Source organism: Thermochaetoides thermophila, assembly GCF_000221225.1.
Source record: "Thermochaetoides thermophila DSM 1495 unplaced genomic scaffold scf7180000011820, whole genome shotgun sequence".
In the NCBI taxonomy this organism is placed as follows: Eukaryota; Fungi; Ascomycota; class Sordariomycetes; order Sordariales; family Chaetomiaceae; genus Thermochaetoides; species Thermochaetoides thermophila.
The window spans coordinates 2,784,576-2,812,087 of record NW_006383036.1 but is presented as its reverse complement, the minus strand read 5'-3'; the positions used below and the strand labels follow the sequence as shown (position 1 = coordinate 2,812,087).

At 51.3% G+C, this 27,512-nt stretch overlaps 8 protein-coding genes across 8 annotated transcripts; 7 read left to right on the top strand and 1 right to left on the bottom strand.

The window, feature by feature from the left end:
• Positions 1-984: 984 nt before the first annotated feature.
• CTHT_0057640 (60S ribosomal protein eL33) lies at positions 985-1,727 on the top strand (the record flags this gene model as incomplete). Its single annotated transcript, XM_006696021.1, has 5 exons — positions 985-1,009; positions 1,146-1,155; positions 1,317-1,412; positions 1,472-1,572; positions 1,630-1,727. 5 exons carry the CDS (start codon positions 985-987, stop codon positions 1,725-1,727), a joined length of 330 nt encoding a protein of 109 aa, XP_006696084.1.
• A 4,114-nt stretch (positions 1,728-5,841) lies between these two features.
• Positions 5,842-7,107, top strand: CTHT_0057630 (uncharacterized protein; the record flags this gene model as incomplete). Its single annotated transcript, XM_006696020.1, has 4 exons — positions 5,842-5,860; positions 5,929-6,006; positions 6,078-6,251; positions 6,347-7,107. 4 exons carry the CDS (start codon positions 5,842-5,844, stop codon positions 7,105-7,107), a joined length of 1,032 nt encoding a protein of 343 aa, XP_006696083.1.
• Positions 7,108-9,482: 2,375 nt separating this feature from the next.
• Positions 9,483-12,472, top strand: CTHT_0057620 (ATP-dependent helicase-like protein; the record flags this gene model as incomplete). The annotated part of the gene is made up of 2 exons (XM_006696019.1): positions 9,483-9,980; positions 10,034-12,472. The coding sequence occupies 2 exons, from the start codon at positions 9,483-9,485 to the stop codon at positions 12,470-12,472; spliced, it is 2,937 nt and encodes a 978-aa protein (XP_006696082.1).
• Positions 12,473-13,488: 1,016 nt separating this feature from the next.
• CTHT_0057610 (uncharacterized protein) lies at positions 13,489-14,109 on the top strand (the record flags this gene model as incomplete). Its single annotated transcript, XM_006696018.1, has 1 exon — positions 13,489-14,109. The coding sequence occupies one exon, from the start codon at positions 13,489-13,491 to the stop codon at positions 14,107-14,109; it is 621 nt and encodes a 206-aa protein (XP_006696081.1).
• Positions 14,110-15,334: 1,225 nt separating this feature from the next.
• On the top strand, positions 15,335-17,418 carry CTHT_0057600 (uncharacterized protein; the record flags this gene model as incomplete). Its single annotated transcript, XM_006696017.1, has 3 exons — positions 15,335-15,517; positions 15,597-16,604; positions 16,672-17,418. The coding sequence occupies 3 exons, from the start codon at positions 15,335-15,337 to the stop codon at positions 17,416-17,418; spliced, it is 1,938 nt and encodes a 645-aa protein (XP_006696080.1).
• A 2,824-nt stretch (positions 17,419-20,242) lies between these two features.
• Positions 20,243-20,923, top strand: CTHT_0057590 (uncharacterized protein; the record flags this gene model as incomplete). The annotated part of the gene is made up of 1 exon (XM_006696016.1): positions 20,243-20,923. One exon carries the CDS (start codon positions 20,243-20,245, stop codon positions 20,921-20,923), a length of 681 nt encoding a protein of 226 aa, XP_006696079.1.
• Positions 20,924-21,731: 808 nt separating this feature from the next.
• On the top strand, positions 21,732-23,167 carry CTHT_0057580 (uncharacterized protein; the record flags this gene model as incomplete). The annotated part of the gene is made up of 2 exons (XM_006696015.1): positions 21,732-21,884; positions 22,010-23,167. The coding sequence occupies 2 exons, from the start codon at positions 21,732-21,734 to the stop codon at positions 23,165-23,167; spliced, it is 1,311 nt and encodes a 436-aa protein (XP_006696078.1).
• Positions 23,168-24,625: 1,458 nt separating this feature from the next.
• Positions 24,626-27,441, bottom strand: CTHT_0057570 (putative ribosome biogenesis protein; the record flags this gene model as incomplete). The annotated part of the gene is made up of 8 exons (XM_006696014.1): positions 24,626-25,642; positions 25,704-25,868; positions 25,934-26,072; positions 26,129-26,405; positions 26,459-26,571; positions 26,626-26,775; positions 26,838-26,927; positions 26,987-27,441. 8 exons carry the CDS (start codon positions 27,439-27,441, stop codon positions 24,626-24,628), a joined length of 2,406 nt encoding a protein of 801 aa, XP_006696077.1.
• Between the last annotated feature and the right edge of the window lie 71 nt (positions 27,442-27,512).

The window sequence follows — 27,512 nt, the reverse complement described above, 5'->3', positions numbered from 1 at the left end:
TCTGTAACTCCCCCAGGAGATATCGGACATCCCTTGGCGCAGTGAGCCAAGATGGACATGTCAGTCCCTTGTGTCGCGCGCAGGGAGTTCAGTTTTGCTCTCCGACGTCCGGTCCGGCTTCGCACGTCTGTGTTGCATGTGTGGTGGAGCAGCTAGACCTCCGGATCCAGGGTTTCAAGGGCTGCCAAGGGCTTTCTCGGATCTCTATATTATCCGCACTCCATTCAAGCCTGCAAACTTGGGCGATGTTGCGATATATCGGCCAAAGCTGCTGTTTTGGCGTTGTATACGAAATGCATACGGTGTCAGGGTGCGCTAATCTTTGGAAAACGACTTGTATGTCTCAAGGAAACGGCACTCGTGTTGTTTTTCAGCCATTCTCTGTTCAGTATTACTAAGCTCCTGCAACGCTGCACAGCAAAATCATGGTCCTGATACGTGACATTGCAAAACTAATGGATCAAAGAGCTGAAGGCTTTTGAAAATGTAAGCATCGTCCTCTGAAAAAAGAAAAAAAAACTTGAGTATACGTCCGAAATTCCCCTGACGAAAATCCACATCTTTGATTGGTGGGAGCCTCTGTTCGGTGGTTGTGCCTACAGTACAATCGATCAGCTGTGCAAGGTGGGGTTCCCCCATGATTGCATAATTAGTGTGGCTCGGAACCACCAGCCACATTCAACAGAAGATTGGCGCTCAGGCAGGGTCCATATCACAGCAACTACCGCAATCTTAAGACTTATGCAAGACCCTTGTTTTCCATTCTCAGGGAATCGGTGCTACAGATAATCCGCCCCGCAACTTGCAGCACCCAGCCCAAGCCCTACGGCTCGCACCACGCGAATTTTTGAAATCGTTTGGGGTATCGAAGTGTAAGAGCCACAACCACGTCGCCCAACGCCGGAATCAGCAACGACATTGTGCTGATCGCCCTTGACCGTGGCCGGGACAGATTGATCAAGTGGGAAACCCAAAACCGACAAGATGCCTTCGGAAGCTGGTCATAGATGTGAGCTGGCCCCAATCTATTGCAATAATTTCTGCTGCCTTTGACCACCGAACACAATCGCGGTTGCAATGCCCAGCAGTTTTTGTTGCATTACTTTTGTTATTCACAGCTGAGTTATGCTAACCGTGTGTTTTAGTATACGTCAAGTAAGTAAACTTCCAAGCGACTATTCCGGGCCGAATGCACGTATGGAACGCGCCAGTCGAGCCGTGAAACTCTGCGAGAAGCGAGGACCTGGACTTGCGATTATGAAATGAGTATCCGACCTACAATTGGATCGGGGTGCTGACGGGAAATCGCTACATAGGGGTCGCCACCTGAGCTATCAGCGTGGTCGCCGCAACACCCACCCCAAGACCAGCCTGATCAAGATCGAGGGTGTTGATGATACTGCTGCTGCCAAGTACGTTCGCGGGATCCTGGTGCTCACCTTCGAGAAATGGCCGTTAACCTATGAAACAGCTTTTACCTTGGCAAGCGGGTTGCGTATGTCTACAGGGCTCAAAAGGAGGTCCGCGGCACCAAGATCCGTGTGATCTGGGGCAAGATCACCCGGCCGCATGGTATGCTCGATACGGTTACCAGTATATATTGGATTGGTTTGGCTGACAATAACCTAGGCAACTCGGGTGTTGTTCGAGCCAAGTTTACTCACCCCCTTCCTGCGAGGTCCTTTGGCGCGTCGGTTCGGATCATGCTCTACCCTTCTTCGATTTAAACGGACTGGGTCAGGCCGGAGTTGGTTGGTAACGGTGGTTCATGATTTCGGTGCTTCAGGGTTAAGTAAGGACTGCAGGATTTGCGGCCTTGCTTCTAGCATTCAAAATCAAGGCAATACCAAAATGACATGCCATTGAGGATCCGCAGCCATCGGGTGCAAGACGGCGCTTTTCTGGGGGATGCAAGGTACTCAGTGGGAAGGCACTTTTGTGGTTGTCTTCTCTCATGTCACAATAACGACGATAATGGCCAGCCTGGGCTATAGAATTCTACAGGCCGATACCAGTCCGCCGGAGAACATTTTTCCTGCTGCAGAACAGGTGGTTCACAAGATAAGATATTCCTGATGTGTCCAGAAACTTGCCCATTGACTGCAGAATGACTGCTGATCCATAGTTGCTGGTCTCCTCGCCGACGTTGGCTGACGTTCTCTCAGGAAGATAATTGCTGGGAATGACCAGTGTTCTTCGTGTCTGAAATGCCGCCCTGATGAACTAACATAAGACTAGGTAATGAGTCCCAGATTCTTCGATTTGACAAAAGTCATGTCCCACTACACTGGCTGTTAAACAAGACCTCGGTTTATCACAAGCTAGTATTTGCCCGTTGCTTTGAAGTTGGCATGTCGCCTGGCTCGAAGGTGACCTTGCCTGGAAGGGCATACGATGGTGTCATCTAAATTGACTGCAAGAAAAAGGGGCAGTATCCGGGCGAATCCCACAAGGAGAAACACCAGGACACAACAGAGTTTCATCAATTGGCTGCCTCCGAATGAACGACCTACCTAAGTAGTGATGACCGCTGCTGTCGTGTTACCATGTCTCATTTTACGACGAGGGAACACCCGGCTGATTCAACGGTTTCCACGCCGAGATGCGGCTGAAGCTTGGTTGAACCGTCCCGAAGATAGCTAAACGTTCACGGATATCAGCAAGAGACAGATGACGTTCCATATCGACAGATAAGGAGCCATGCGGATGGTATCTGCAGCGAGTGACCAGGAGCCAGGAAAACTGCTTGGTGATCAAGCATTGGCAGTCTGGGAAAGGGATTTTGTCATCGATGCAGCCTCAACCCAGCTTGCTGTGTTCCATTCCTCCAGGTTTATCTGCATTTACGCGGAGTTCCGTGAAAATAAGCTTTCCGGATCGACCAACAAGGTTGGAACATGGACGGGAGAAACGGAGTTCCCCCCCTCTAAAGGTTAATCCAGCGCTGCCAAAGACTGAGACCTGTTTTTGTGACAAGGATCAATGGCTATGAAAATGCAAGTTTCCGGCTGTGGTCCGGGACCAACAGAAGTGCTGTGCCTTTGCGTATGCTATCAAGACAAAGAAGGGTAAACAGGGGCTGTGTGGCAAGGTGTTGAACACAAAAGGGCCGGTCTGCAATACATCTTCATATTGTTCCACTAGGTAGGTACCTAGCTGAGACCTAATGTTGCCGTCAATTCAAATGTTAGATGTCAAGCACTTGCGTTCTGCAATCCTAACTTGTCTGGATGCCTGTTGACGAAAAGTAATCTACATGGATCAGTCGGTCAGTGACTGCATCTGTATATATATCTTTACAGTCCCCTTATCTCTTTGTGTAGAGTAGATGTGCCACAGTGATCCCAAAACTCTGGGATAGAGGTCAGATTGCGATATTCATACTATATGAGAGGTTTTGCCACTTTCCCAAACCCCCTTGAAACTGGCCGAGGTAAGATCCTCGGCTGTGTCCTCTACCGCACAATGCCAGGCTGAAAGCAGGACAGAGTATCATATCGAATCACGGCAACTGCAACATCTGCATATTCAAGCTACGCGTTGTTGAAAGGTTGGCAGGGCAGGATGGTAGCTGACACCTACACCGGCCTGGAATGGAGGCCTGTTGAGCCGCCATTACAAGCAAACATTTTCATTCGTCCTTGTTTCTACATCCCGAGGCACGGGAGTAGCTGTGCGAGTTGGCCCCATGCGCTGGGCTTGGCCTGGCACTGATGATCCCGTGTCAACTGTCAGGTGCTACCAGGCACCGTCTCCCTTCTGGTTGTCTGCAGTTGTGGGGCCGGCGCCACACCATGCTTGCCAAGACAAGCGACGAGAGGTTCCCAGCGTTTAGGGCTGATATGGCGGCGTTACACCGTAGCACTGGGTGGTCTCAGAGACAGGCCTCTCTCAGGACCGGAAGTGCCACTCGAGGAAGCATGGGTTAGATCTCGATAAAAAAAATAATAAACATGGAGGAATCCAATCGCGCTGAAAAGCAGATGGCAGTTGGAAAAAAAAGAGAGTGCCACTGTCTCAAGAGTGGGGCAAGCCCGACGAATTCGATGACAAGGTTCGTGGCAGGCTTCCAAGCCAGTCCTTTCCAGCACTGCACCCCTCCATCCCACGTACCGAGCGAGGGAAGCTGCCAACCACTGCATGCGGATAAGCTGGTCGAATCATTCAAGCTGCTTGGTCGGTTCCATGCCCGCCACACTTTTTCTGCGAATTTGTCGGGGATGCCATTATCGGGCTGAAGAGCACTCTGCTGCAGTCTTGAGCACTTTCCGTATCGTCGTGCGTCTGAAACACTCGCTCTGTCGGACCTTGTGTTCCCACTATGGAGGTAAATGTTGGCCGGTCTTCGTCGTCATAACTGATGGTCAAGCTGTAAGCTCTCTGGCGGGAATCTGGCCTGTTCCGGTACCCCTCACATATGCCTCTAATATATATTTCCGGCGACAGCGAGCCTTTAGGCTTGGCACAGCCACCTTGCTGCGTTACTGCCTTCGTTCCGTCCGAGGTGGGATGCCTTAGCAGCTGCAGCAACTAGCGCCAGCTCCTTTGCTGCACGCCCACACGACAGACGCGACTTTTTTCACCACCGGCTCGTATTCCACGGATGTTCTGGCCAATTACGGCACGCTCTAATATTTACGAAGAAAGCCGATTTCGAGGGACTTGCAAGCAGGTGTTGAAATCTTCGAGATCACTAGCGCCCTCAAACACTGCTTTGGCCACTGCTGAAGAGGGCACAACGACTGAGGCTTTCCAGGAGGAGCCAAGTTGTGCCCACCCACGACCCTGGACTTCTGGAAAAACATCCCGCTACTGACGTCAGTGGGCTGAAAGTGTTGCACCTTTGGCGCAAGGCGGAGCATCATCCCCACAAGCTTGCAACGGATTGTGGAGCAGTTTCCAGCTCAGATTCCCGTCCCTCATCGCGCGAGGAGGTATCATCAACAGACGCACCTGCCCAATTGATCACAGGCAAGACAATCTAGATACTTCTGTCTCGGCATTTGCGGTGGATTGGATGGGAAAACCAGTCAGCAGCCGGAGGATCTGGACCAGCGGCTGACAGGCACAAGCGCCGAGAACAGCTGAACAGATTCAAAACTCAAAGGGTGCACCCGCCCCCAAACATCAGACCCGCATTTGCTCCTTCTTGTTGTTGTGTCCTTTCAACCACACCCACACTTACCCAGCCTCAAACATTTACCTACCTTCCCTTACTACCTCCACGAAGCTTTCTACCTATCTATCTTTGCGCTGTTGCCGACTTCGAAAGCTTTCATTTTTTGCCCACACTATTCAGCCCTTCCACCATCGGAGTCACCACATAACCGGGTGTCGACAAGGAGCTTGATAACAGCAGTTCCAGCCCCCTTCTTCGTGTCTTTGATATAAGCTTTCGACTACGTGTATATCGTCTTCGAACTTGCTGTGGGCCCCTGAGTCCCGCAGATTGTCGGGGTAGCAGGACGATCGTCTTCATTTCTCGAAGGATCTCAGCCGCGTCGACTTCCCGAGGTCACGCTAAATTCCCTACGATAGCAGGGATTTGCGCGGGCCGACCGGTTGGGCACTTAATACCGACTTTCGCTCTTGATATACACCCCTGCCACAAGCTGAGAGATAAAGCCATCGCGCCGTCGGTTTGATAAGATGGCGACAGCGACCGGCCAACCTCCGCCCCAGTCGCAGGGGCAAAAGTCCTCACCAGCGGTGAGGAAGTCGAGGACATTCAGTTTTAGATCCCATAAGTCCAGTTCATCGAGCTATAAAGTCGATTTGCACGAGACGCCTGCAGAGAAGCAGGCAAAAAGGTTGCAAAGCAAAGCAGATCCAACAGTCGCGATGCAGGAAGCAGAACCTTGTATGTTGGGTTGCGTCTTGATAAATCGCTACAGAACGCCATTCATGCTGTGCTGACACATCTCCTAGCGGCCGTTGCGCAGGCTAAGTCCTCGCTTGTTTCGCTGAGGAGTATCCAACATAAGGATGCTTATGGTAACCCAATTGGTGCGTGAACCTGTGAGGGTTGAGACAAGATGTGCGACTTTATCGCAGTGGCTGACTGAAATCTCGAGCAGTTGAACCTGATTTATCGAACCCCACCCGGAGTAGATGGGAACGCCCGTTGGAGACAATTCGGAGCTTCGAGGCAGCTATTGATAGCAGCTACAACAGCCGGAGGTCGATACTCCCTCGGGATACTGAAGGCGCTACATGGGGTGTCAATCGGCGCACCAGCTACTACAACAATGGTATAGCTTTTTGTCCTACATTTTCCTTGTTTGGCGGACGAAATCCTTGTATGGAGGTTTCCCCAATGTTGACATCTAACTCACAGGTGGGACAGGCAACCGTTATTCTAGCGATCCCTACTACGCGAGCCGTCCTCCATCGGTGCTGTGCGGTAGCCGCCCAAATGGTAGCCAATCAGACCTAAGGTCTGGAGGTTGGGGCCAGCGAGACTCTTATTACTACGATCAACATCCTGGATGTGGAAGCTATGGTGCGTATAGTGGCGCGCCAATGCACAATACCCGGCGAGCCTGGTCGAGGATGTCGTCAGACCCTCATTACAATTATGGTAATCCGTATCGGCAGCCGAACCATGACAACTATCCAATTCAAAGCAATAATCGATCCTACGATACGGCAACGACCGGATCTGGGAGCGGTTCTTCCGCAGAGCCCGCTGGGTATCAGACTGATCCGACCAGCGATAACAGCTCAATTGATCGGATGCAGACTGCGGCGAAAGGGCAGCCCGAGCCGGTCAACGACTATGGTATTGGTTTCGGTCAAAGCCCGTCTTATCCAACATACCAGCCTCAGCCATTTACCGTGGGCTCATCAAGCAACGGCGTCAACGATGGTGTGTACAATGGTTACGGTCTTAACCAAAGCGGCAACAGCAACGGCTCCAACGACCATCAATTCAATGACCCGTCGAGTCGAGGTGCTGGCGCAGCCTCTCCTGCTCCTCTCCAGGACAAACAACATCAGCCGGTGCTGAAGAAAGCAATTCCTAACTATATTGAGCAAGCCGCGGCAGCAGCGCAGCCTGAAAAACGCAAGAGCTGGTTTGCTCGACGGTTCAGCAGGCATGGTTAAACTCGACTACTCATCTGGTCTTTTGCGGTTCAAATCTGCTTCAGCCAGCAATGGTGTGATGAATTTACTTGTTTTAGTCATGTTGTGCGGATACCCCCTATGTCCTTTCCACATGGATCGACATGAGGAGATGTTTGGCATTGCTCAGGCAGCTAAAGCCTGTGGTGTACGGATGTGTATATGCGTATGGACAGTGAATGCGCAAAGTCAGTCGATGATGCTATATTGGAACCGACGACAGTGCAAAGGTTCGTGAGGTCTTTGGATGGGGTGAAGTTGCTCAAGACCTTTTGGTTGGTGGCATAGCAGGTGATAAGTCTTGGACCACTTGATCATACTAAGGGTTCAGGGAGAATGCCCCGTCACTTCTTACTGGTACTGTCATGATCTTAGTCCAATGAAGTATGACGGGTGGAATCGGGCTGAAAAGGTTTTGCTTGTCTTCTTTTGTCGGCATAATGTACAGGATGCATTGGACGAAGGATGATGAAATGGGCTTAAGCACTCGGAGGCAGGCGCAGGACTGGGTAGGTCTTATGTGGGTTATGAGATTATGGACGTTAATTAAGGACGTGTAAGTCTTCGGCGGAAGTCTGCTTCAGCTTGGTTGGTTTTCTCTTATGTGGTATGTATTATCGGGTTGCCTGGCTTTGCCATAATAATCGAGCGCGTTTTATAAGCATGTAACATGCTGAGTCTAAGCCTTTAGCAACAGCGGTATCGGGTATGTTGCGGTGGCTGTTTTCTGAAAAGCTCTTGAAACGCAGTATGTCCATGCTATGAAGTCTTCTCCGTCAACGCCTGACGACTGCAGCTTGATTGACCAAAATCGTTGGGCTGAACGTTCCGGCAATGTCCCTACGCATCTAAGTGGCCTTGCACAAACTTTGGAGGGACGTGGGAGCGTTTCTATTTATCACTTAAAAGTTTATGAAGAGCATACAACCATATAGCTCTTCGCCACATTTTAACGATATGGAAGACAGGTGCAGGGAAGGTCCTTTTGCAGTCTATTGGTACTTTTTGCCTTCTTTTGGTCCTTCCCCTGGCTTTTGCTCGATTTGCTCAGACTGATCTTCAGCCATGGCCACGAAAATGTATCCAACAAGCACCATGTTTGCCATGATGGCTGCAAATGCCCCTGCATAAGTTGAATTGCCTGATATTGTGGTCAGATTCTGTTCAAGAGGGGGTTCTTAGAGTGAAGGGCAATTGCTGAGGGATATTTCATTTCAACGAACCGTTGAACACCGAGTTTACTGTCAGGAAATATGAGCCGATTGGGATGACAATCATGCCCAGGGTAAAGGCAAGGAGTTTGATGATTACAGAGCTGCCACACAGCGGTTAGTGTGTGTGTGCGTAAAGTTATAACCAAATCGGCCAGTTCATGGGGATATGTACGCAGGAACTGCTGGGGTGATATTTGACTTCTCAACTGCTGGAGGATTCGATCCTATCTGGTCGTCTTTCTCGAGAATTGTTTTCTCATGAGAGATAATACGACGGGTGGCCATTGCGACGACGGATGATGACGAAGATGGCAAGGAGCTTGTATGAGTCGAACACTGCTGAGGACCGACGAACAGCTCCACGCCAAGTAATGTTGACACGATGGAGGGTTGCTAGACGCTATCCGGCTGATGAAAGAGTTCCTCTTGAGAAAACACGGACTTTTCAAGAATATGGAAATGTCCGAAAGCTGAGGGTTTGAGAACAGGTGCAGGCCACTGTGGGGCGTGATCTCCTCTCCAGTGCCACGTTTGTTCCAGAAGTTCAGTCCACAGTGCGACCGTATGATGTCGGCGACATTGCCGCCAAGTCCAACCGCCAAGCTTCTCTGTTCCGTTGGATGGGACGACCCACCGCACGCTCCCCGGCTCGACTCTGATGGCACGTGTTCACGTGAAGCGCGTTTATACAAAATCGCGTTGCTCCGCAAGATCTGGCTCAGGGCCGAACGCGTGTGGAGCCCCGATCAGCTCGATTTTGGGCTAAAGATTGTGGAAGGAACAGCTGCCGAATTCACCTGCTTCCTTACAACTTCCCATCTCATCAATTGGATCCTTGGTTTGCTCACAACCTCTGCCAAACGAACAAAAACAATACGGCTTTCAGAACATCACTTTACCACTGGCTGATGTGCCAAAGGCTGCTTTGTTTCGCCTTCTCACACCTTTTTTTTTCTCTTTCAATTCAATCCTCTCCGAGTACCTCAGTACCGCCGCGATACTCGACTTCACTACGTCGTGTGTTCTACGGGAAGTGACCAGGCAGGAGGCCCTTGCTTTTTTTTTTTCACTTTTACCTTGGACTTCTGATTTTTTTCTTCACGTTATTTGTTGTTTGCTTTCAGTTTTCGTCATACTACAGCCATGGAGTTCTCATCGCCGGCCACTGGCCGCCGCTTTCTGGATGACGATGATGACCACCAAAGCGTCATCATGGAATCACCATACTTTACACAGCCCACTCAGATCATTGAAAAACCGACCGCAAAGCCACAGCCCTCTGTGACAATTTCTTCGCCAAGTTCTGTTGTCGAAGTTCCCGCTTCCTCACCCTTTCGTCCCTCTACCACACCGCAACACAGAAATCGTTCAGCAAACTTGATGGCTTCAAATCCCACGTCTCAGCTTCACGCGCAAAAGCCCTTTACAATCTCTAAAACTTCTCATAAACGAGAGTTTGTCATGATATCTGATGGTGAGCTGGATGCTCCCATCTATGCTGGAGATGACTCGTCCGATGATGATGAGCGGTTGGCGACTCGAGCCGATATTCGCCCTTCTTCGTTCGAAAGGAAGCAGCCAGCTACAACTAATATTACTGCATACAGAGCTCAGGCCGAAGATAAACAGAGCCCAGCGCAGGTATGTCCGATTTAGGAACCTACCCCGAAGCACAGGAGCTTACTCGACACAAGGGCAAGCCCGGCACCTCAGCTTCCAATGGAACTTCCAAGCAATATGTGTTGCAGAATGACTGGGTTTCAGTCTCTTCTGATTCTTCAGATGAGCTCGAGCACCTGTGCCCAGCAAAACCACCGCAGCAAACCATCCGGCGGCGTCTTGTTCGAGGTTGTCGTCCTCGTGTCTCGAGTCCGGACGGTCCTCAAGTTAATCCTGGCAAATTATCTGCAGCTCGTGTTAAGGTCATCGATCTCGTTAGTGATGACGACCACGATAACGACGACGAAGAGGACAACTACCAACCTGGCAAAGACTCCCATCACCACTCAGGCTTTGAAGAGAATGAAGAACAGGAACTAAATGATCGCGTGCTGGCTTATCTCAATTCTTGTGATGCGATTGGTCTCATGGCTATTGCCAACATTAAAGAGGCGAGTGCGAAGGCCATGGTGTCGCGGCAGCCCTTTCATGACCTCTCCGAGGCACAGGCCGTCGCAATGGCCCAGAAAAAGCGGGGCAAGAAGTCAGCCAAAGTTGTCATTGGTGAGGATATCGTCTACGCCGTCAAGTCCTATGCACGTGCGTTGGACTCTATCGATCGTGTCATCGCAGTTTGCGAGGATAACGCCAAAAAGATCAAGTCTGTGACTTCGAAGTGGAATATCGATCAGACGGGCCAATGCCGCGAGGAATTCAAGAACGCCGACGACAAGATTCTCACTCCGCACAGCGCTGAAGGCTCGACGAGGTTGATGGATGTCCCGCTGCGTCAGCCAAAGCTCATGACGGGCTGTGTCATGAAGCCCTTTCAGATATACGGACTCAATTGGCTGTATCTTCTGTATAAGAATCAGCATGGCGCCATCCTTGCTGACGACATGGGTCTTGGCAAGACATGTCAGGTCATCTCTTTGATGTGCTCCATTGTTGAGCAGTGGGAGAGGACCGGCGGCGAGAGTGGTCCTCGTCCCTGGCCGAATCTTATCATCGTTCCACCTTCAACGTTGGAAAACTGGGAGAACGAATTCAAGAAATTTGCCCCGAAGCTGCGAGTCACCAAATACCAAGGCAGTCAGGCAGCCAGAGATGATATATTGGATGAAATCTTGGATGACCCCTCGAATCACCATGTCATCTTGACTTCTTACTCTCAGCTTACTCGGGAAAAGGAGCTGAAAGACCTTGCCAAATGCCACCCGAAAGTCGCAGTCTTCGATGAAGGTCACAAGATGAAGAACCCAAACTCACAGTTCTACAAGCGACTGCTCAAGTTCAAGAATTCGTGGCGTCTGGTCTTGTCTGGAACTCCAGTCCAGAACAACCTGATGGAAATGATTGCGCTGCTCAGGTTTGTGTCACCAAACCTTTTCACGGCCCACTTCGAGACTCTGGAGGAGCTGTTCTCTCAAAAGTTCTCTCTCGCCGATGTGTCTAAGGGGGCGCTCCTTCGTAGCGAGCGAGTCGACCGCGCTCGAACGATCTTGGAGCCGTTCATTTTGCAACGGCGGAAAGAACAGGTCTTGAAGGATCTCCCGCCTAAACTCACCAGGATTATTAAATGTCAGATGGATCCTGTCCAAGCAGCTCTGTACAAGGAATACGAGCGTCGGTTTAAGAAGTCAGGCGTTCAAAATTCTTTGCCTTCCGACAACAACATCTGGATGCAACTGCGCAAAGCCGCCATCCACCCACAGCTTTTCCGCAGGTTCTACAAAGATAAGGATATTGAAAAGATGGCCAGCATTCTCTTCAAAAAAGTCCCTCAACGTGACCTCAAACAGCCCAAACTGGAACATCTCGTCAACGAATTGAAGGCCCTGTCAGACTTCGAGCTGCATCTTTGGTGCAGAGATTATTCATGTATCAAGAACTTCGATCTTCCGAAGGGCTCTTGGTTGGACTGTGCGAAGGTCAGGGAGCTTTTGAAGCTCATCCGGGGGTACATGGCCAATGGAGATCGAGCACTGGTTTTTACACGTTTTGCCAAGGTCCTTGAGATTCTTTCTGAATGTCTTGCAGACGAGAACATCCCTTACTTGGCTTTGCAAGGCAACACCAGCGTGGACGAGCGACAGGATATGATTAACGAGTTCAATTCAAACGAAAACATTCCGGTGTTCCTCCTCACCACTGGCTCAGGAGGCACAGGTGTTAACCTGGCGTCTGCAAACAAGGTTATTCTTTTCGATCTTTCTGATAATCCACAGGATGATATTCAGGCTGAGAATAGGGCCCATCGCCTTGGCCAGACACGGCCAGTCGAAGTTATCAGGCTCATCAGCGAGGGTACCATCGAAGAACTTGTGCACAAGGCGTGCGAGAAGAAGCTCGAACTAGCCAACAAGGTCACAGGTTGGACCGACGTCTCGATGACTTCCGAGGAAATGGAGAAGATCGTTAAGCAATCGTTGCTTTCGGGTGAAGGTGTTGCTACTCCTCTCTCCAACGACTAAGGACTGTCAAATAGAAAAGGTTTGCGATAACCTGGTTGGCCTATTGCGGCAACGATTGAAGTTAAGCAACTCCTTTGCGCAGTTGGCCGCTCATTCATAGAAAGTAGGTCAACTGGGATGAGGCCTTTGGCTCTTTTCCAACTCTGGGTCACTTTTATGACATGTCTCCTCATCATGGCTCTGGACATGGTTTCGCTTTAACGGTTCTCTGGGACTAGGCGCTGGTTGGGGTTGGGTTTGATGTTTGATAAGAGGCATGACTAAGTAGTTAGAGAGATACCCGGGATACAGCAACTCATCGGTCGCGAGCTACGGCAAGAAGGCTGGTCTTGTATGATGTGGAGAACGGCCGCTCAAGCAGAGCAACTGCATTAGCTCAAGGCGTTTTGATGTTAAGCATTTTAATGAGATAGGAAGTGTTGCACCATGCATCAACTCAAAAATCGACGTGAATTTTCGTCTTTTCTCCAAATTTACACATTGTAAGATACGCGATGTATGCCAACTCTTCGAATACAAAATTCGCCCATGTTCGTGATGAGAACTCAGAATTGGCGCAAGAAGTATGCGAGAGGTTCGGGAGCCTCTTACGAGGAACCGAAAACTCGGTCAACTGAGTTTCAGCTTCGACGGCAGTATGGTCAGTTCATCATCATCATGTATCTGCAGAGCACGGCCCATTGTCATTGGGGCCGTTCTTTGGACAACAGACTTTAGCCATTAATACTCGCCTAAGCTGACACAATCATGTTCGTATCCAGGCGGCTGCGTCGTAGCGAGTCACCTCGTATGCATGACGACTAGTCAGCCTTGCATATATTGCTACGCTATACGGCGGCCCTTGTCAGTCGAAGGGACGAAAGCTAAAGTGAAGATGTCGGGAATATAAGCAATGTGCTGGCCGAGCTGGAGCATGAAAGCAAGTTCAACCAAGCAGTCTACTCCTTTCAATGTTGTCCTGAACTCAACTGTTTTTGTCCCCGTGCTTAGATCGGCCACAGCAGACTCTAATCACGATGAAGATCTCTCTTCTCAGCACACCCTTGCTCTTCTCTCTCTCAACAGCCTTCAACCCCCCTCCACTCCCATCTCTAGCACCATGGGAAGTTACCAGCCTCTACGTGTGGACACCTCCAGGCCGGCCGGGCGAACACCCTCTCGCCCGGATCTCTCTTTCCATCAGCGATCCCAACACTATCAAGTTAGGGCAAACGCCGTGGGACAGTGCGGTCGGCTTCGGCCCGACCACAGCAACCTGCTCTGTCCGCTGGCTCTATGTCAGTGCGAGCCGTGGCTTTTTCGATCCTGTCCCCTGCGGAGATGTCAACACGGCACTTTGGAGCGTGTCCTACCATCCCAACACGACATCTGCGTCGACAAATTTTGGGCTGAGGTTTGCCCTGCAGGAGGCGGTAATCCTGCGCAATGGAGCAATCGAGGAGCTCAAGTTTGAGGGTGAAGGGTGGTTCAAGGTTGGATATGGGAATAGTACGGAGGAGAATATGAGCGGTTCGTGTGGTGGCAGCGGTCAGTGCGGTTGGGGGTTGAGAGCAGATAGGACGCCGGTTATCGTGGAACAGCAGTTGGTGAGTAGGGCATGTTTGGTGGGAGATTGCCAGGCTGCCTATAATGCATAGGGGGTGATCTGGAAACGTGAATACCTAGCTGAAGTGTGGTTGTGTGAGGACAGGGGCTCGTCAGATGTGGATTCGCAATATGGCTGTTGATCTCCAAGGGAAATCGAGGGGTTCTGTGATGTCATTGCTTCATTTGGACTGCTGCCCGTCTGGAGCCAGGGTCAAGCATTTTAAATACAGGGGTACACGGTACTTTAGCTGCCAGGGCTGGGTAATGGAGGGAAACAGTTTTGCGGAGACGCGATGAAGCTTCTTCTGTTACAACAACCTCGTCGCCTTTCCTTGACAAGAACCTATCTAGACAGGGCAATGAGCTGCACTATGGACTACATTGCTTTGTTCTCATGAAGATACCGTTTACCCCTCATATTTTAGGTAAAAAGACGCATTCATGCGGATTACTTAGCACAGATGTCATTTCATGTGGTCCAGGAGGGTTTGTGGACTAGAGGTGTTTGATGACATCGGGGGTACCCAAGCCTGCAGTGATTGGAAGGTTATAGACTTCCTAGGTTTCACCCAGAGTTCACAAGGCTCACAGGGCTGCCTTAGTCATCCGAGTAATGCGCCAAATATCCACTCAGTTAACGCAAAGTTCTTTTCTGCTTTGAGCACGAACCACAGCCTGCAGAACCCCTCAGGCACATTACCCCTCAACCCCTGTCAAATCACATGCTGAAAGTTTAGAGCAACAGCTCGGGCATCATCAGACGAACTGGCAAGCAACATGGCATGCACGCAGCCTTTCCCCACCGCTTGTGATAGCGCCCAATTCAACAATGCACCGCTTCTGGCCCCACTGCACAGTCAAGGATCCTTCGCGTCTCGCCGACTTGACGGAGCTTTTCCATGGATGCAGCACATGCGGAACTGTGAATGACTTGAGAAGGTAGGTAATCTGGAAAAAAAAAAGTGGTGCTTTGAGTAGGGTGGAAGCATCCGGGGCTGCAGTCCTATCAGTAATAGTAATCATGCTGTCCATGGCGACATCACTTTCCATTTAAGCCTGTCTGGCCCCTCGCGGCGGGTATGCCCTTGGCCTGAGGTACACTTACCTTTGTCTTCCCTCTTTCCAGTGCTTGAGAACCCATTGATCCTTCCTCTGGATCAATTTGGGGTCCTTTACACATGGTAGTCTATTACTCAATAGCTCTCATCCGTTCTCACACACCCTTGGTCGACGTTTTCCATCTCTAGTCGACATTGCCGGCAATTCCTTGCCGCCATGGCAACCTCCATCTGGCCTAATTGCTTTTCTGCCGCTGTGGTGGCAAACGGCATGGTGAACCTGTACCGTTGGTTCATCGAAGCCCTCCCAGGAAAGCTCAAAGCGAGAGTGAAGACAGCTAGCCAATATGTTGCGGCGTTTGTCAACGTCCTGGTGTATGCGGTGGTCCACTGGACAATGGTACGTCTCCTGAGTTAAGCATCGTCCTTGACCAGGCCTTTTAGGGCATCGTCGGAAATGACGCTCACAATTCCCCCAGAGATATTGGCGGAAGTTCAGAGGTCCATCTCCAGTGCGGTATTGGCTTGGACGAATGCACAATGCGACCACGTTTGAGGAGTGGGAGGAGGCAGCGCAACGCGTTGATGCCCTTCTGGATCTCAATATCTGGAGGCAGGAAGATAAACACCCAGAGTATGACTACCGCCTGATTCATCAGCGTATGGCAGCCATGAAAGAAGCGCACGACAAGAATGACCTTCCCACATTGTTCAACCTCCTGCGGTCGGGCCTCATCCGGAACCTGGGCAACATAACGTCCAAAGAATTGTACAATGGCGCCTTTGCTGGAACCAAGGATCTGATTGAGGACTATATCGGGCAGTTTCTCCTCTTCATTGACGACATTGTTGAGATGAACAAGGGGCCATATCGGGTCCTCAAACGAGGGCGTGTTCCGTTTGCCAGCCTGGAGGACTCTGATACCCCTGAAAGCAGCGCCGAGAACAAGCCTCGCGACACAGGTGAGCTTAAGGTTGACATCCCGCCAACGGAAAAGGTCAATCTCTTTCATGGCTGGCGACAGACATATGGCCGCACCGCTCTCGTACTCCAAGGAGGGTCCCTTTTCGGATTCTGCCACCTTGGAGTGGTCAAAGCACTCTTCCTCAGGGGTCTCCTTCCCCGCGTTATCGTTGGTACAGCTACTGGTGCCATAATGGCAGCGTTGGTGGCCGTCCATTCGGATGACGACCTCCTCCAGGTGCTTAAGGGAGAGAGTATCGACCTGTCCGCTTTCAAACGCAAAAATGCAGAGCCGTCCGGCGATGGTTGGCTCTCGACGACGTGGCGAAGGCTCAAGCGCTACGTGAGAAAAGGTCACTTCCTTGACTCGGAGGTTCTCGAGAAGTGCGTTCGAGACAACATTGGCGATGTGACTTTCCAAGAAGCATACGAACGGAGCAAGCGGGTGCTCAACATTACAGTGGTGACAGATGAGCAAGACAGGATCCCCAGGGTGCTGAATTACCTCAATGCTCCCAATGTGGTATGTACCAAGTTTCTTAGTGCACCGCTCGCTGGCTATAGCTGTGGCTAATGTCTCAAAAACAAAGGTCATCTGGTCCGCTGCGGTGGCCTCAAATGTCTCCTCTGGTAGGATATATGGCCCTAACCGCGGGCCCCGGATTCTCTGCAAAGACAAATATGGCAGAGTAGTTCCATGGAGACCAATGCTGAATAGTCCCTTCTTCCACTATTTGAAGGGTACTTACCAAGGCCGCAATGCTCCGCTTCAGCGTATGGCCGAGTTGTTTGGGGTCAACCACTTTGTCATCAGTCAGGCACGCCCGTATCTCTTGCCTTTCCTGCGGCCCGAGGTCCATGGTCCTCAAATTGAGAAGCGACAGCCATGGCCGATGCGCGCTATCTCCTTCGCGCTAAAACTTGGTGTCTTGGAAATGCGATATCGGCTGCGGCAACTCGACAGGCTAGGAGTCATGCCACTTCCCGTTCGCCGGTTCTTGGTGGATGAAGATGTTCCGGGAGACAGCTTGACATTGGTGCCCTCCATTGAGCTGAAGGAATTCGTGGGTCTTCTTGGACGACCTACTGCGGAGTCTATCAACGACTGGATCCTGAAAGGCGAACGAAGCGTCTGGCCCTCAATGACAGCTCTTGAGGTCCGTCTAGCTATAGAGATGAAGCTCGATATGGCATATGAGAGAGTCCGGAAGGAATATTCCCGGGAGGTCAACAAATCCCGGCGTAAGGACAAGAAGGGCAGTGATGACGATGGCCTATCTTCCAAGCGGAAGAAGAAGGGTAGTGGGGATGACAAAAAGAAGAAGGGAGAATATTAGGAGGGATCCTCAACCTACGGGCCTCGAAGCGACAACAGAAAGGTATCACGGCCGAGGGTGTCCATCGAGTCAGAAATCATCTACAACGATTCATTACGAAACACCGTGTCGCCAAAAACGCCATCAAATCCAAGCCCGTGTCAGACACAGTGAGCTTCCTCATCTGGAGTCGATGCTGTCTGGGAGCAGGAGTTGATACAGTTGGATGAATGAGATGGTATAGAGTAGAATAAGTTGCATTGCTAGACATGTTTGGTTCGGTTGGCATGCGCCCGCCGTTTATGTTGTCACGTTAGAACAAAGCATTGGTTCTCTTGCTCTTCCTAGAACGAACAATAGAGGAGTGGCAGCTTGTGCATCATGTTGGCTGCATCGCTAGACATGAATCCATGGTTGTGACGCCTAGTGCTTGAGAAGCAGTGATGATTGCTCATGTTAGGGCGAGAGTAGCTGAACGGGGAAACTACCAACCCAGCTGTGCAGCGGCTTTTTACAATAGGGAAAGGAGCTGCCACGAATCTAATCTTCGTCCGTCCACTCATCCGTGGTTAGGGGGAAACCACTCACTCCGTTACCAGTTTGGGTTTTCCCGATCAGGTCCCCCAGCGTCGAGGTTCAAACTCCAAAACTTGGGAAGTGTGTTGAACGGAAGTATTCACACCTGCAAGGTCGAGCCTCCGAATAAGCTTAAGCACAGGTAAATAACGGCAAGGCTCTCGACGGCAGCAGGGAGTGCCCGACTCAAGACCTGGAACAGATTACGTACCCGGGGCTCGACCTTCGGGTACCCCACTATTCCAAAAAATTCCCGGACTCCTTATTGCTTGTTGGCCGGGGGGCTCAATCTTTGGGTGTCCTCCTTTTCCGAATCTTTCTGTGGCGCAAGACTTCTGCCGCAGGGGAGGGCGGTGGGTGGGAGGATATTCCCCTTGGGTGGGAAGATATTCCCCTTGGGTGTGGGGATTACAGAATGTGGGTATGTAAAAAGCACGTGGTGACTGCTCAGCCCTTCCGCAAATCCGTACACTGATGATACCGGTTCAAGGCCGTCGGTGAACGAGGCTGTTGGCGATTGGCGGATGGCGAACGGGGAGGGGCGTGTGAAATTATCATCATACCTATCTTAGGTATGTAGGCAGAAATGTCGGGCGTTCACAATATAATGTGTAGCCCAAAATATGTACCAAAGCCCGTGGCCAGGTCATCAAGGTGAAAACGGTGTAGGGTAACGGGCAGCAATTCCAAGAGCCGGACAGCCTTACAGGCCATTGTCAGTATAGCAGTGGCAAGAACTGTAGATCCTAAGTGAATAGCCGCTGCTCGGGGGGGAAAGCAGGTAGTAATAGTACGGATGGCCGGGATTAGATGATGTTTAAGATGGCACAATGGCAGCAAATGTGCGAAGACAAGATGGTGCTGACACTAGGTAACAATCTGTGATGCAATGGCTTTGATACCCCGCAGAAAGTCAGGCTTCTTCAGATGACAGCCCGTTGATCAATGCTTGAGCGAGCCCAGCAATATCCTAGACAGTCTTCCTGTTGCTGAGTAGCAAACCGGCAATGGCCTTCGCGACGACCCAAGCACAGCCAGGAGCAGACAGGCAAATGGTGTTGGGTTCACTAGAACAAAGTTGGCCATGCAGGTCGGTACTGAAATTGCAATGCCTGGTTTGGCGCTGTACGAGCTTCCTGTTTATCATGAGGGCTCACTGAACGGGAAGTAGCGGGAAAGAAAGGGATAAGCTAACAAATCAATTAACCCCGCATCAACAGCCATCTCTGCATGCATCAGCTCGTCCTCCTCACATTTGATCGAATATGTCTCCAAGCCCATTGATCGCAAGATAGGGTCGATAAAATGCCATGCCTTCTTTTTCACTTTGCCATTCGTACCTTCACTGCAACTTGCGTCGGTGGAACCATATCCAAAGTTGTGTGAACAGGTACCATGGTGCTTTGGGCCATGGGGCGGTACGATGATCTCTCGAGAGTGCCGCTCTGAGGCCAGTTGGGCTGATGTACAGGGTACATTTCCTGATCAAGGTCCTGAAAATGGGCGGAACTCCCAGTTCGAACAAAGCTCTGCGTTGTCAGTTCCCCGCGTGCCAACTTAGGCGTCATTCTTGAATTGAAGATAGTGCCAAAAATTGTACCAAGTTGGCGCGGGAAACAGGCAGGGGTTTTTCCCCTTCTGCCCATGATCCACTGTCAGCGCCGGCAAGGCGGTGGCAACGCCCGCAGAGGGGGGAGGAGGGGGAGGGGGGGGAACGGCGTGACTATTGCAAGTCGGGATCCAACTATTGCAAGTTGAGGTCGAACAGCTGGCTTGGGCCCGGACGGCCGCTGAGCTTAACATCAGCGGCGAAAGCTGCTCCGTCTGGGACTGACGTGCGATTTTACCATCCCGCGCTTGAAACGTGCTATCCTGGGTTTCCGTTCTGACATCGACGGTTGTCCGTTTCTGCCACCGTGCTTGCCTCGAAACACCTTGTTGACCTCGGGATTTGCTTGTGCTGGTACAATAACGTCGCGCATGTTGGCAAGGCCCCCCAAGTGTTCATATGAAGTATTTGGCCGTTACCCTGTCATCCTTCCGGAGAGCCCTAACTGTCCAGCACGCTGGTTGAAGCCCCAAAACTGCTTCCACCCATCCCACCTAGATCCAGCCAGACTTGAAGGTATATAATCTTCAAGCAGCACCCGCTGTCCCGTCAGGACTTCCCTTGCTTCCTCTTCCATCCACAGTCGCTGATCATTCCGGCAACAGAGAGTACGGAGAATCATCACCAGCTCGCTGGACACACGCCGCAGTCCCAGCGACAATGCATGCACCCGCCGATACCTCCCCGTCGACAAGCCGGCATTCCCGAAACGGGATGAATGCTAGCTTGCACAGCACAGTTGAGACCGGGATGCACACCGCCGAGAGATCCCCTCAACTGAACGAGGGTAACATGTCTTCCAGCCAGTTGGCGAATGCGTCGTCACGCTCCGACGGTGACAGCCATGCTCTCTCCCTGTCTGGGTCCGACATGACCGAAATCGAGATCGAGCTGCATAAGGACTGCTTGATGCAGGGCATAACGTCGACGGACAAACGCGACGTGATTATAAGCATGATCAGTCTGCAAGGGTCAGTGCATGCATATACAACTTTCCATGATTGGGTCTCGATTCCGAGCGCAGAAGCATTGGTCCTTGAGCAGGAGATGCCGTCATCACCGACAGCGATGGCTGTACAAAAGCCGCCGGAGTCAGGCTGCTATCGGATGTCATCACCATCATCATCGCAATCGGGATCGTCTTGCTCCCTGTCATCATGGAGTTTAGACCGAACGATGATGACACCGTCCACGTTGACCAACTTTGATGCCGATTCTGCTATATCCGGACGCTCGAGCATGACACTGGGCCTGGACTGGGCTGTCCTCCAAATTGAGATTCCTCTTGTATCTTCGATCGATGACCTTAACGGCATAGGTGCATGGGCCGAGACCCAGTAGACCGTCACCCGCACTTGATGAGGCGTTGCACCGGAGAGGTTTTCCCGTTTTGGTCGTTGTCAAGTCTCTTGGTCAACCATTTGCTTAACACGTTCTTTGATATCTCATCTTCGAATCTGTCGTTCACTTGCCATTAGCATAATGCGTCAAACTATGTGTTTGAATTCAGTGAGGGTCGGCCAGCAAAAAAGGTTGCTTCACCGGTTTGGAAACGAGAAGAGAAGAGGGTATTGGCTATATATGATATGGGATAGAGAAGTGTGTGTCTTGGTTGGCAGCGGAAAGGACAAATATCATTCATCATACCTTAAACGCACCCTTTCTCTTTTTGGTTCTTTCAACCTCCACTCCCGCTCCCCCTATCATCACCACGGCCCACATTGTCCGCGTTCCGCATACGGCAGACAAGACGGCAAACAGGTTGCATCGACTATAGCCCAATCCTACTCCATCGACCAGCACCTCTGAGAGCAGCACCGTTATCTTCAATGTCCACTACGCTTTCGCGAATGCGCTGATGGAACCGCGAGCCATGCAATTTAGCCTGATATCATGCCATCTTCTTCGTCCCGGGTTCTCGGTCCCTCAAGCCGCAGTACAATCCTCCATTAGATGCGACCGCCGCAGCGGGTTCCTGCGTTTGAAGACTGCTTGTGACGGTGCCATCATACTGGACATAAATAGTTGCCTCCAATCCAAAACCGGTTGATCTGGTTCAGAGGACTCGGTCGGAGGAGAAACAAGACGACACAAGACGAAAGCCAACAACCGCCTACCACTCCCATAGCTTCTCTCAGGGTTTGCTATCATGTCCGGCAGCGCCTTCAGCCTCCGACGCCTATTTGGGCTCGTCATAAGTGCGACCTGCGTCACCCTCGCAACTTGTCGGGAGCACTGGGTCGATATCTGGGCTGCTATGCCACAGCAAGTTGAGCCATATAACTTGCCCAACCCGCCCTATGTGAGTACCCTGACATGTCTGAACAGATCGTCAGCTTATGATATTTTTTTTAAAAAAAGATCCAGGGAGGGAACAGGCATTGCCCCTAGAGAGAAAATGAGCTGCTGACCAAGCCTTACTTATAGAACAGCACCGACGGCGTGTTCCAGAACACAACCATCCGCCAGACGGTCTACTTGACCCAGGATGCGTCCATTCTCCGGGTGCAGCTCAGCAACGCTTTTGGAAACTCGGACCTGCCCATCACGGCTGCAACAATAGCTCTGCCGGCGAACGACGCAGCGGGCTCAAGTGCTATCCGTACTAATACCCTAAAGCACCTAACATTCTCTGGCGAACGCTCGTTCACTGTACCAAACGGTGCCCTCGTTGTGTCAGACCCAATCCGTCTCACCGTGAAGGCTCAGACCAGCCTCACCATCACCGTCTACCTGGCATCTGGCCAGGCTGGCCATGGCATTACTGGCCACCCGGGCAGCCGAACATCAAGTTGGCTCGCTCAGGGTAATCTCGTTTCAGCTGCGGACCTCAACACGACTGCAACGGCCGACAACCTGCAGCGTATCGACAAGTGGTTCCTGATCTCGGCCGTTCAAGCGTGGCTGCCGGATTCTCATGCTTCTGTTGCCATCATCGGCGACTCCATCACCGACGGTCGTGGTTCGACCACCAACGGGAATGATCGTTGGCCCGATCAACTGCTCGCTCGCCTTCGCAAGTCCGCATCGCCCATTGCTAAGCGTCTCTCAGTTCTAAACCTCGCCGCTGGCGGCAACCGTATTCTGGCTGATGGGCTTGGCCCCAATGCTTTGGGCCGTCTTGATCGTGATGTCCTTGCTCATCCGAACGTGCGTTATGCCATCATCTTTGAGGGCGTAAACGACATCGGTACCACTCCAGCTGAAACTGCCGCTCAAACTGCTGTCGCAAACCGCTTGATTGCTGCGCTTGACCAAATGGTTACTCGTCTTCATGCCGCTGGTATTGCTGTCTTCGGTGCCACCATCACCCCTATGAGCGGTCCAGGCCAGGTCTATGGTGAGCCTGCTCGAGAGGTTGCTCGTCAGAAAGTCAATAAATGGATAAGGTCGAGTCGTCGGTTCGATGCTGTTATCGACTTCGATGCAGCGGTTCGGGACAGTAAGAATGCCACCATGCTGAAACCAGAGTACGATACAGGTGACTATCTTCATCTGAATCCTGCTGGATACAAGGCCATGGCCGAAGCAGTGGACCTGAGGCTGTTCGAAAGATTCGCTGGAGGTGTCAACGCCATGCTGTGAGCATGTCGAAGACTCAATAAAGACAATCGTCCAAGGAAACTTTGGGTGAGAACGCGGCAAATGTGGAAAATGATCGGTTAGTTATTAGGAATTGAACAATGCCAAGGTTTTGAGCCCGCTCTTGATATGCCCTTCCAATGACGTGGTCCAGCAGGAAGCGTTTGAACGATGCAGAACCTGGTGGAGAGTGGAGAGACTGTGGGTACCTCTTTGAACCAGTTCGACAACAGGGTGATAGAAGGATCCTGTGATGGCAAGATTGGCCATGTTGATCTGTACACAGATTATTGTAGTAATGATGAACCCGTCGCTGCGGTCTCACAGACGGGAAATCAAACAGCTATATGTCTCATATTTTATGAGCGCACCTCCGGCGGTGTCCGACACAAAACTGTGCCCTCAATATCGTGATCAGTACAAATGATAATGCCACAACGCAGTGGCCCGAAAGTCATGTTTGCGCTTGATACTGTCTGGGAAGCAGGGATTATGAGTAACATGTCCCTGTCCTGACAGGAGGAATATGCGTCATGGGGCAAATGTCAAGCCCCGAAAGACATCGCTTTTGCTTAGTTCGTAGATATCGATCGAACTGCCTACCTAAGTAGACATCTATAAAAAAAAGGTGCTTGTTATATGTAGCGCTTTACGGCTTAAAAGATACTTAACCACCTCCAGACGCATTCTCGCTGGCTAACCCAGGGGCTCGCGTCATCGGATCACATATGTTCCCTGTCTTATTGTCGACCAGTTAAGACCAATCCAGATCTCTTTAGTGGTTATCTGCCAAAGTGACGAAGTTAGCACAACATGCTGCTTGTCGAACCACACGAGCCGAACGCTACGAGCATTGGGTTTCATTACTATTACTCTGGTGCCTGCTTGGATGCTTACCAATCATCTTACGATCTTACGCAGCATATCGGTTCGACTGCGGACCTATGGCATTCCTGATCTCAATACTTCGGCATTTGAATAGTACAGTGGTAGTTGCATCATCGGCATCCCTTGGTGAATGTTCGAGAATCCGCAGGATGGATGGAGGTGGCTTAACCAGATTTCGACAAGTCTCTTTGACAATCCTTGCGCTCTCCGGGAGTTAACCCGAAGATTCGATGAGAGGCAGTCAACTTTATTTTTTGGGCAAGGCCGAACTCACCCCAACCCAATATCTTACCTGTCACCCAATATTAGGCCGAAAAAAAGCAAGGTATCTTAAAGATGAGGGGCCATCAGAAGCTGAGATGTTAGTTGGACGCTATCCGCTCGAACTGTACGGATTACGGGCACACCACACGACAGCCAGAGATTCTGATGCTTTACGAAGTACCTGATCTAAGGACATACCTAGCCCCATTCAAAATTTACCCTAGTATAGATTATTCAGGTGCCCCTCTTTTCCATCACATGGAGCACGTACAGAATCATCCCCGCATTCCGAATGTGATCTCTTCTCACTTACATCCATAACCTCGCCGTCCCATCAGCGCCGGCACTCACACACCACGGCTCGCGCGGGTGCCAGTCAATATCCAACACGCCAAGCTTGTTCACAACCTTATGACCCTTGAGCATCTTGACAGGGACGATGGTCGGGTTCTCCAACTGGTCATTAGGCACCTTGCCATGGAAAATCTGTAATGAGCCGTCGTCCGACGCATCCGCAAACAGTGGGAGCCCGCCCTTGTGAAACCTCACAGCCCGGATGGCTTCTGTGTGGAAGCGCATCGTCTTATACGGCCGATTGGACAAATCCAAGTCGTGCCAGAGCAGCCGCTTATCGTAGCTGCCCACCACGAGGTTGTCACCTCCAGGATGGACGTCGAAGGACGAAATCCACTTAGCACCCGGTTGCACGATCTTGACGAGTTCCAGCTTCTGGAGATCATAGCAACGAATTGAGCGCTGAGTGGCCACGAAAAAGAGAGGCCGCAGCGGGTGGAAGGATGCCGTCTGCGCCAAACCGTTGAGCTTGCGGAAGGGGATCTGCGTGAGATGTTTAGAGAGCGTGTGGATTGCCACCGAGCTGCGTTGGCCGGAGGGCGAGACGGTTGCGAAGTGATCGCCTCTCCTGTGCCAGCTGATGGCCTTGATGGTGGACCTCACGGTGATACGAAGCAGAACGCCTTCATCTTCTAGCCTGGTGCCAGGTCGGGCCCACTTGCCAGGCGGCTCCTTGCCGGGAGGAAGATTGGCCTGCTGCTTCCCGTTTGTGGCGTGACCAAAGCCTGCGTTCAGGATGTCTCTGCTGGCCTGATCCAGGGCTGGGGTTACGCTGGGATGTGTTGGGATCATCAAGAAAATGTCCTCTCCCGCAGCAGCTGCCAGGATGAATGTGTCTTTTGTAGGCCTCCACCGAACAGTATTGACAGCTTCGTCGCCGTTGAGCTTGACAGACCAAACCTGCCGACCTGTAAGCAGTTCCCACACTCTGACGGTACCATCGTCACCGCCAGTTGCCAGCGCGACACCAGTCTATAAGCAGTTGTTAGTGATCGGATGTCTTGGGGCTAGTATCTTCGGAAGGGTTACATACGGGGTCAATGGCAACACTCCGAACCCGGCCCTCGTGACCGCGGAAGATGGTCTGCTGCACAGTAGGGAAGGGCTTCAGCTCATCGGGTGAGGGGAGCTTCGGCAACAGCGAATTGGGATCGATGTTGAGCCTATTTTTCCGCACACGAGGCGCAAGATAGAGATCCTATTCGACCAGCAGTCAGTGTCATCATGTTTTTCGCCAATTGAATTCTTGATTGTGTAACGCACCATGCATCGCTCGAACCTCTCCTTGACGAAGTTGCCCCATGCGGGGACTTTCCTGAGGGAATCATACTTGGTCGGGAGATAATCTTTCTCTCTATCCTCAGGATCCATCTTCTCCCATTCTTCCCTCTCCTCTTTTGTCCTGGAAAGAACGTTAGAGACACTGCCAACTCAAACGGATACAGTGAGACAACATACGGCAAGTATTCTGGTGGAGGATTGTAGCTCAGGTCGTAACCAGGAGGAGGAAGCTTAGGAGCAGGGATATGCATAGGGTTCGGCGGTTGAGGTTCCTCATTCTGCCACAGGTCATAGAACTCCTCTTCCTTTTCTAACTCCTCCCTCTCGCGCTCCTCGGGCGGCTTGTACGGCAAGATACGGCCTTCCCGAATGGCGCGGACCAACTTCATAATCTGCTTAGCTTCGTTCTTAGAAGGAATGAAGCGACGCTTTGGCTCAGGGGCAGCACTCAGAGCTATTTTCGTCAGCAACGGTCGAAGTTTGACTGTTAACTTAGACTAGACTTACGCATCTTCTCCTCAACTGATGTGAACCACTCGACCGTATCAGGATAGGGATCCTCGACATCATCAGGGATAAGGCCTTGCTGGACCTTTCGAATGAGCTCCAACTCGTCGCGACTGTAACTGAGTTAGGCTGCTTTGACGACAAGTGTGCTCTGCGGGTTGACCTACCTGAGGTTTAGGGGCTTGCCAGTATTTGGATCGGTCAACCCTGTCCAGCCTTCAGGAACCTCGATACTGTCGAGCAAGTTTTGCAGAGCATCGCCTGTAGCTGGACGCATAATCTTCTTGCCATTAATGTCGTAGCCGATATGGGGGTAACTGGAGAGCACAATATTAGCTGGACCAGCTCATCACATGGAAGGATCGTTAGCACAAAGCACCTGTCATAGAAACTCAAGGGAATGTTGCCAATGGTGTTAACCGGAACGTTATAATCGGTGTCATCTGAGTCGTAGACAGGATCAATCTCGCTGGGAGTGCATGTCAGTAACCTGCTGCTGTTGCTAACGTTGATGTTCCAGGAACGCACTCGTAGACATAGCGAATCCCTCCATTGGCGTCTTTTTCGATCCTGTAGTTCCTGTCTTCTAACTCCTCATCTTCTTTCCTTGGGGGATCCACGAATGGCTCTAGGATCTCTGGCTCAGAGGGCTCCTTGTCCTGATCCTGTTTGCTTTCCTTGCTCTCTGCAAGATCCTGATCTTTTTCGCTCTCGCCCTCAGAAGGAATCTCGTCACTCAACAGAGCTTCATCATCCTCTTCTACTTCATCATCTTCGCTGTCATTGCTGTCATCGCTGTCCTCGCTGGCGCTCTCGTCGGCGTCGTCATCATCGTCTTCGTCAACTTCAGATGACGGGATGTAGTCTTCCTCGTCCTCGGACTGCGACAGGACACCGTCGAACAGGCCATCTCCGAGTTCGTTGTCGGATTCTGAGTCAGAATCCCTCGATTTGCGCTTCTTTTCAACTATTTTTGACCCCATTGTGCCGTAGTGTCTTGGTGGTGTTTCTGTTTACAGGGACTGGACCCAGATGCGCGATGCTCAAACCAGGG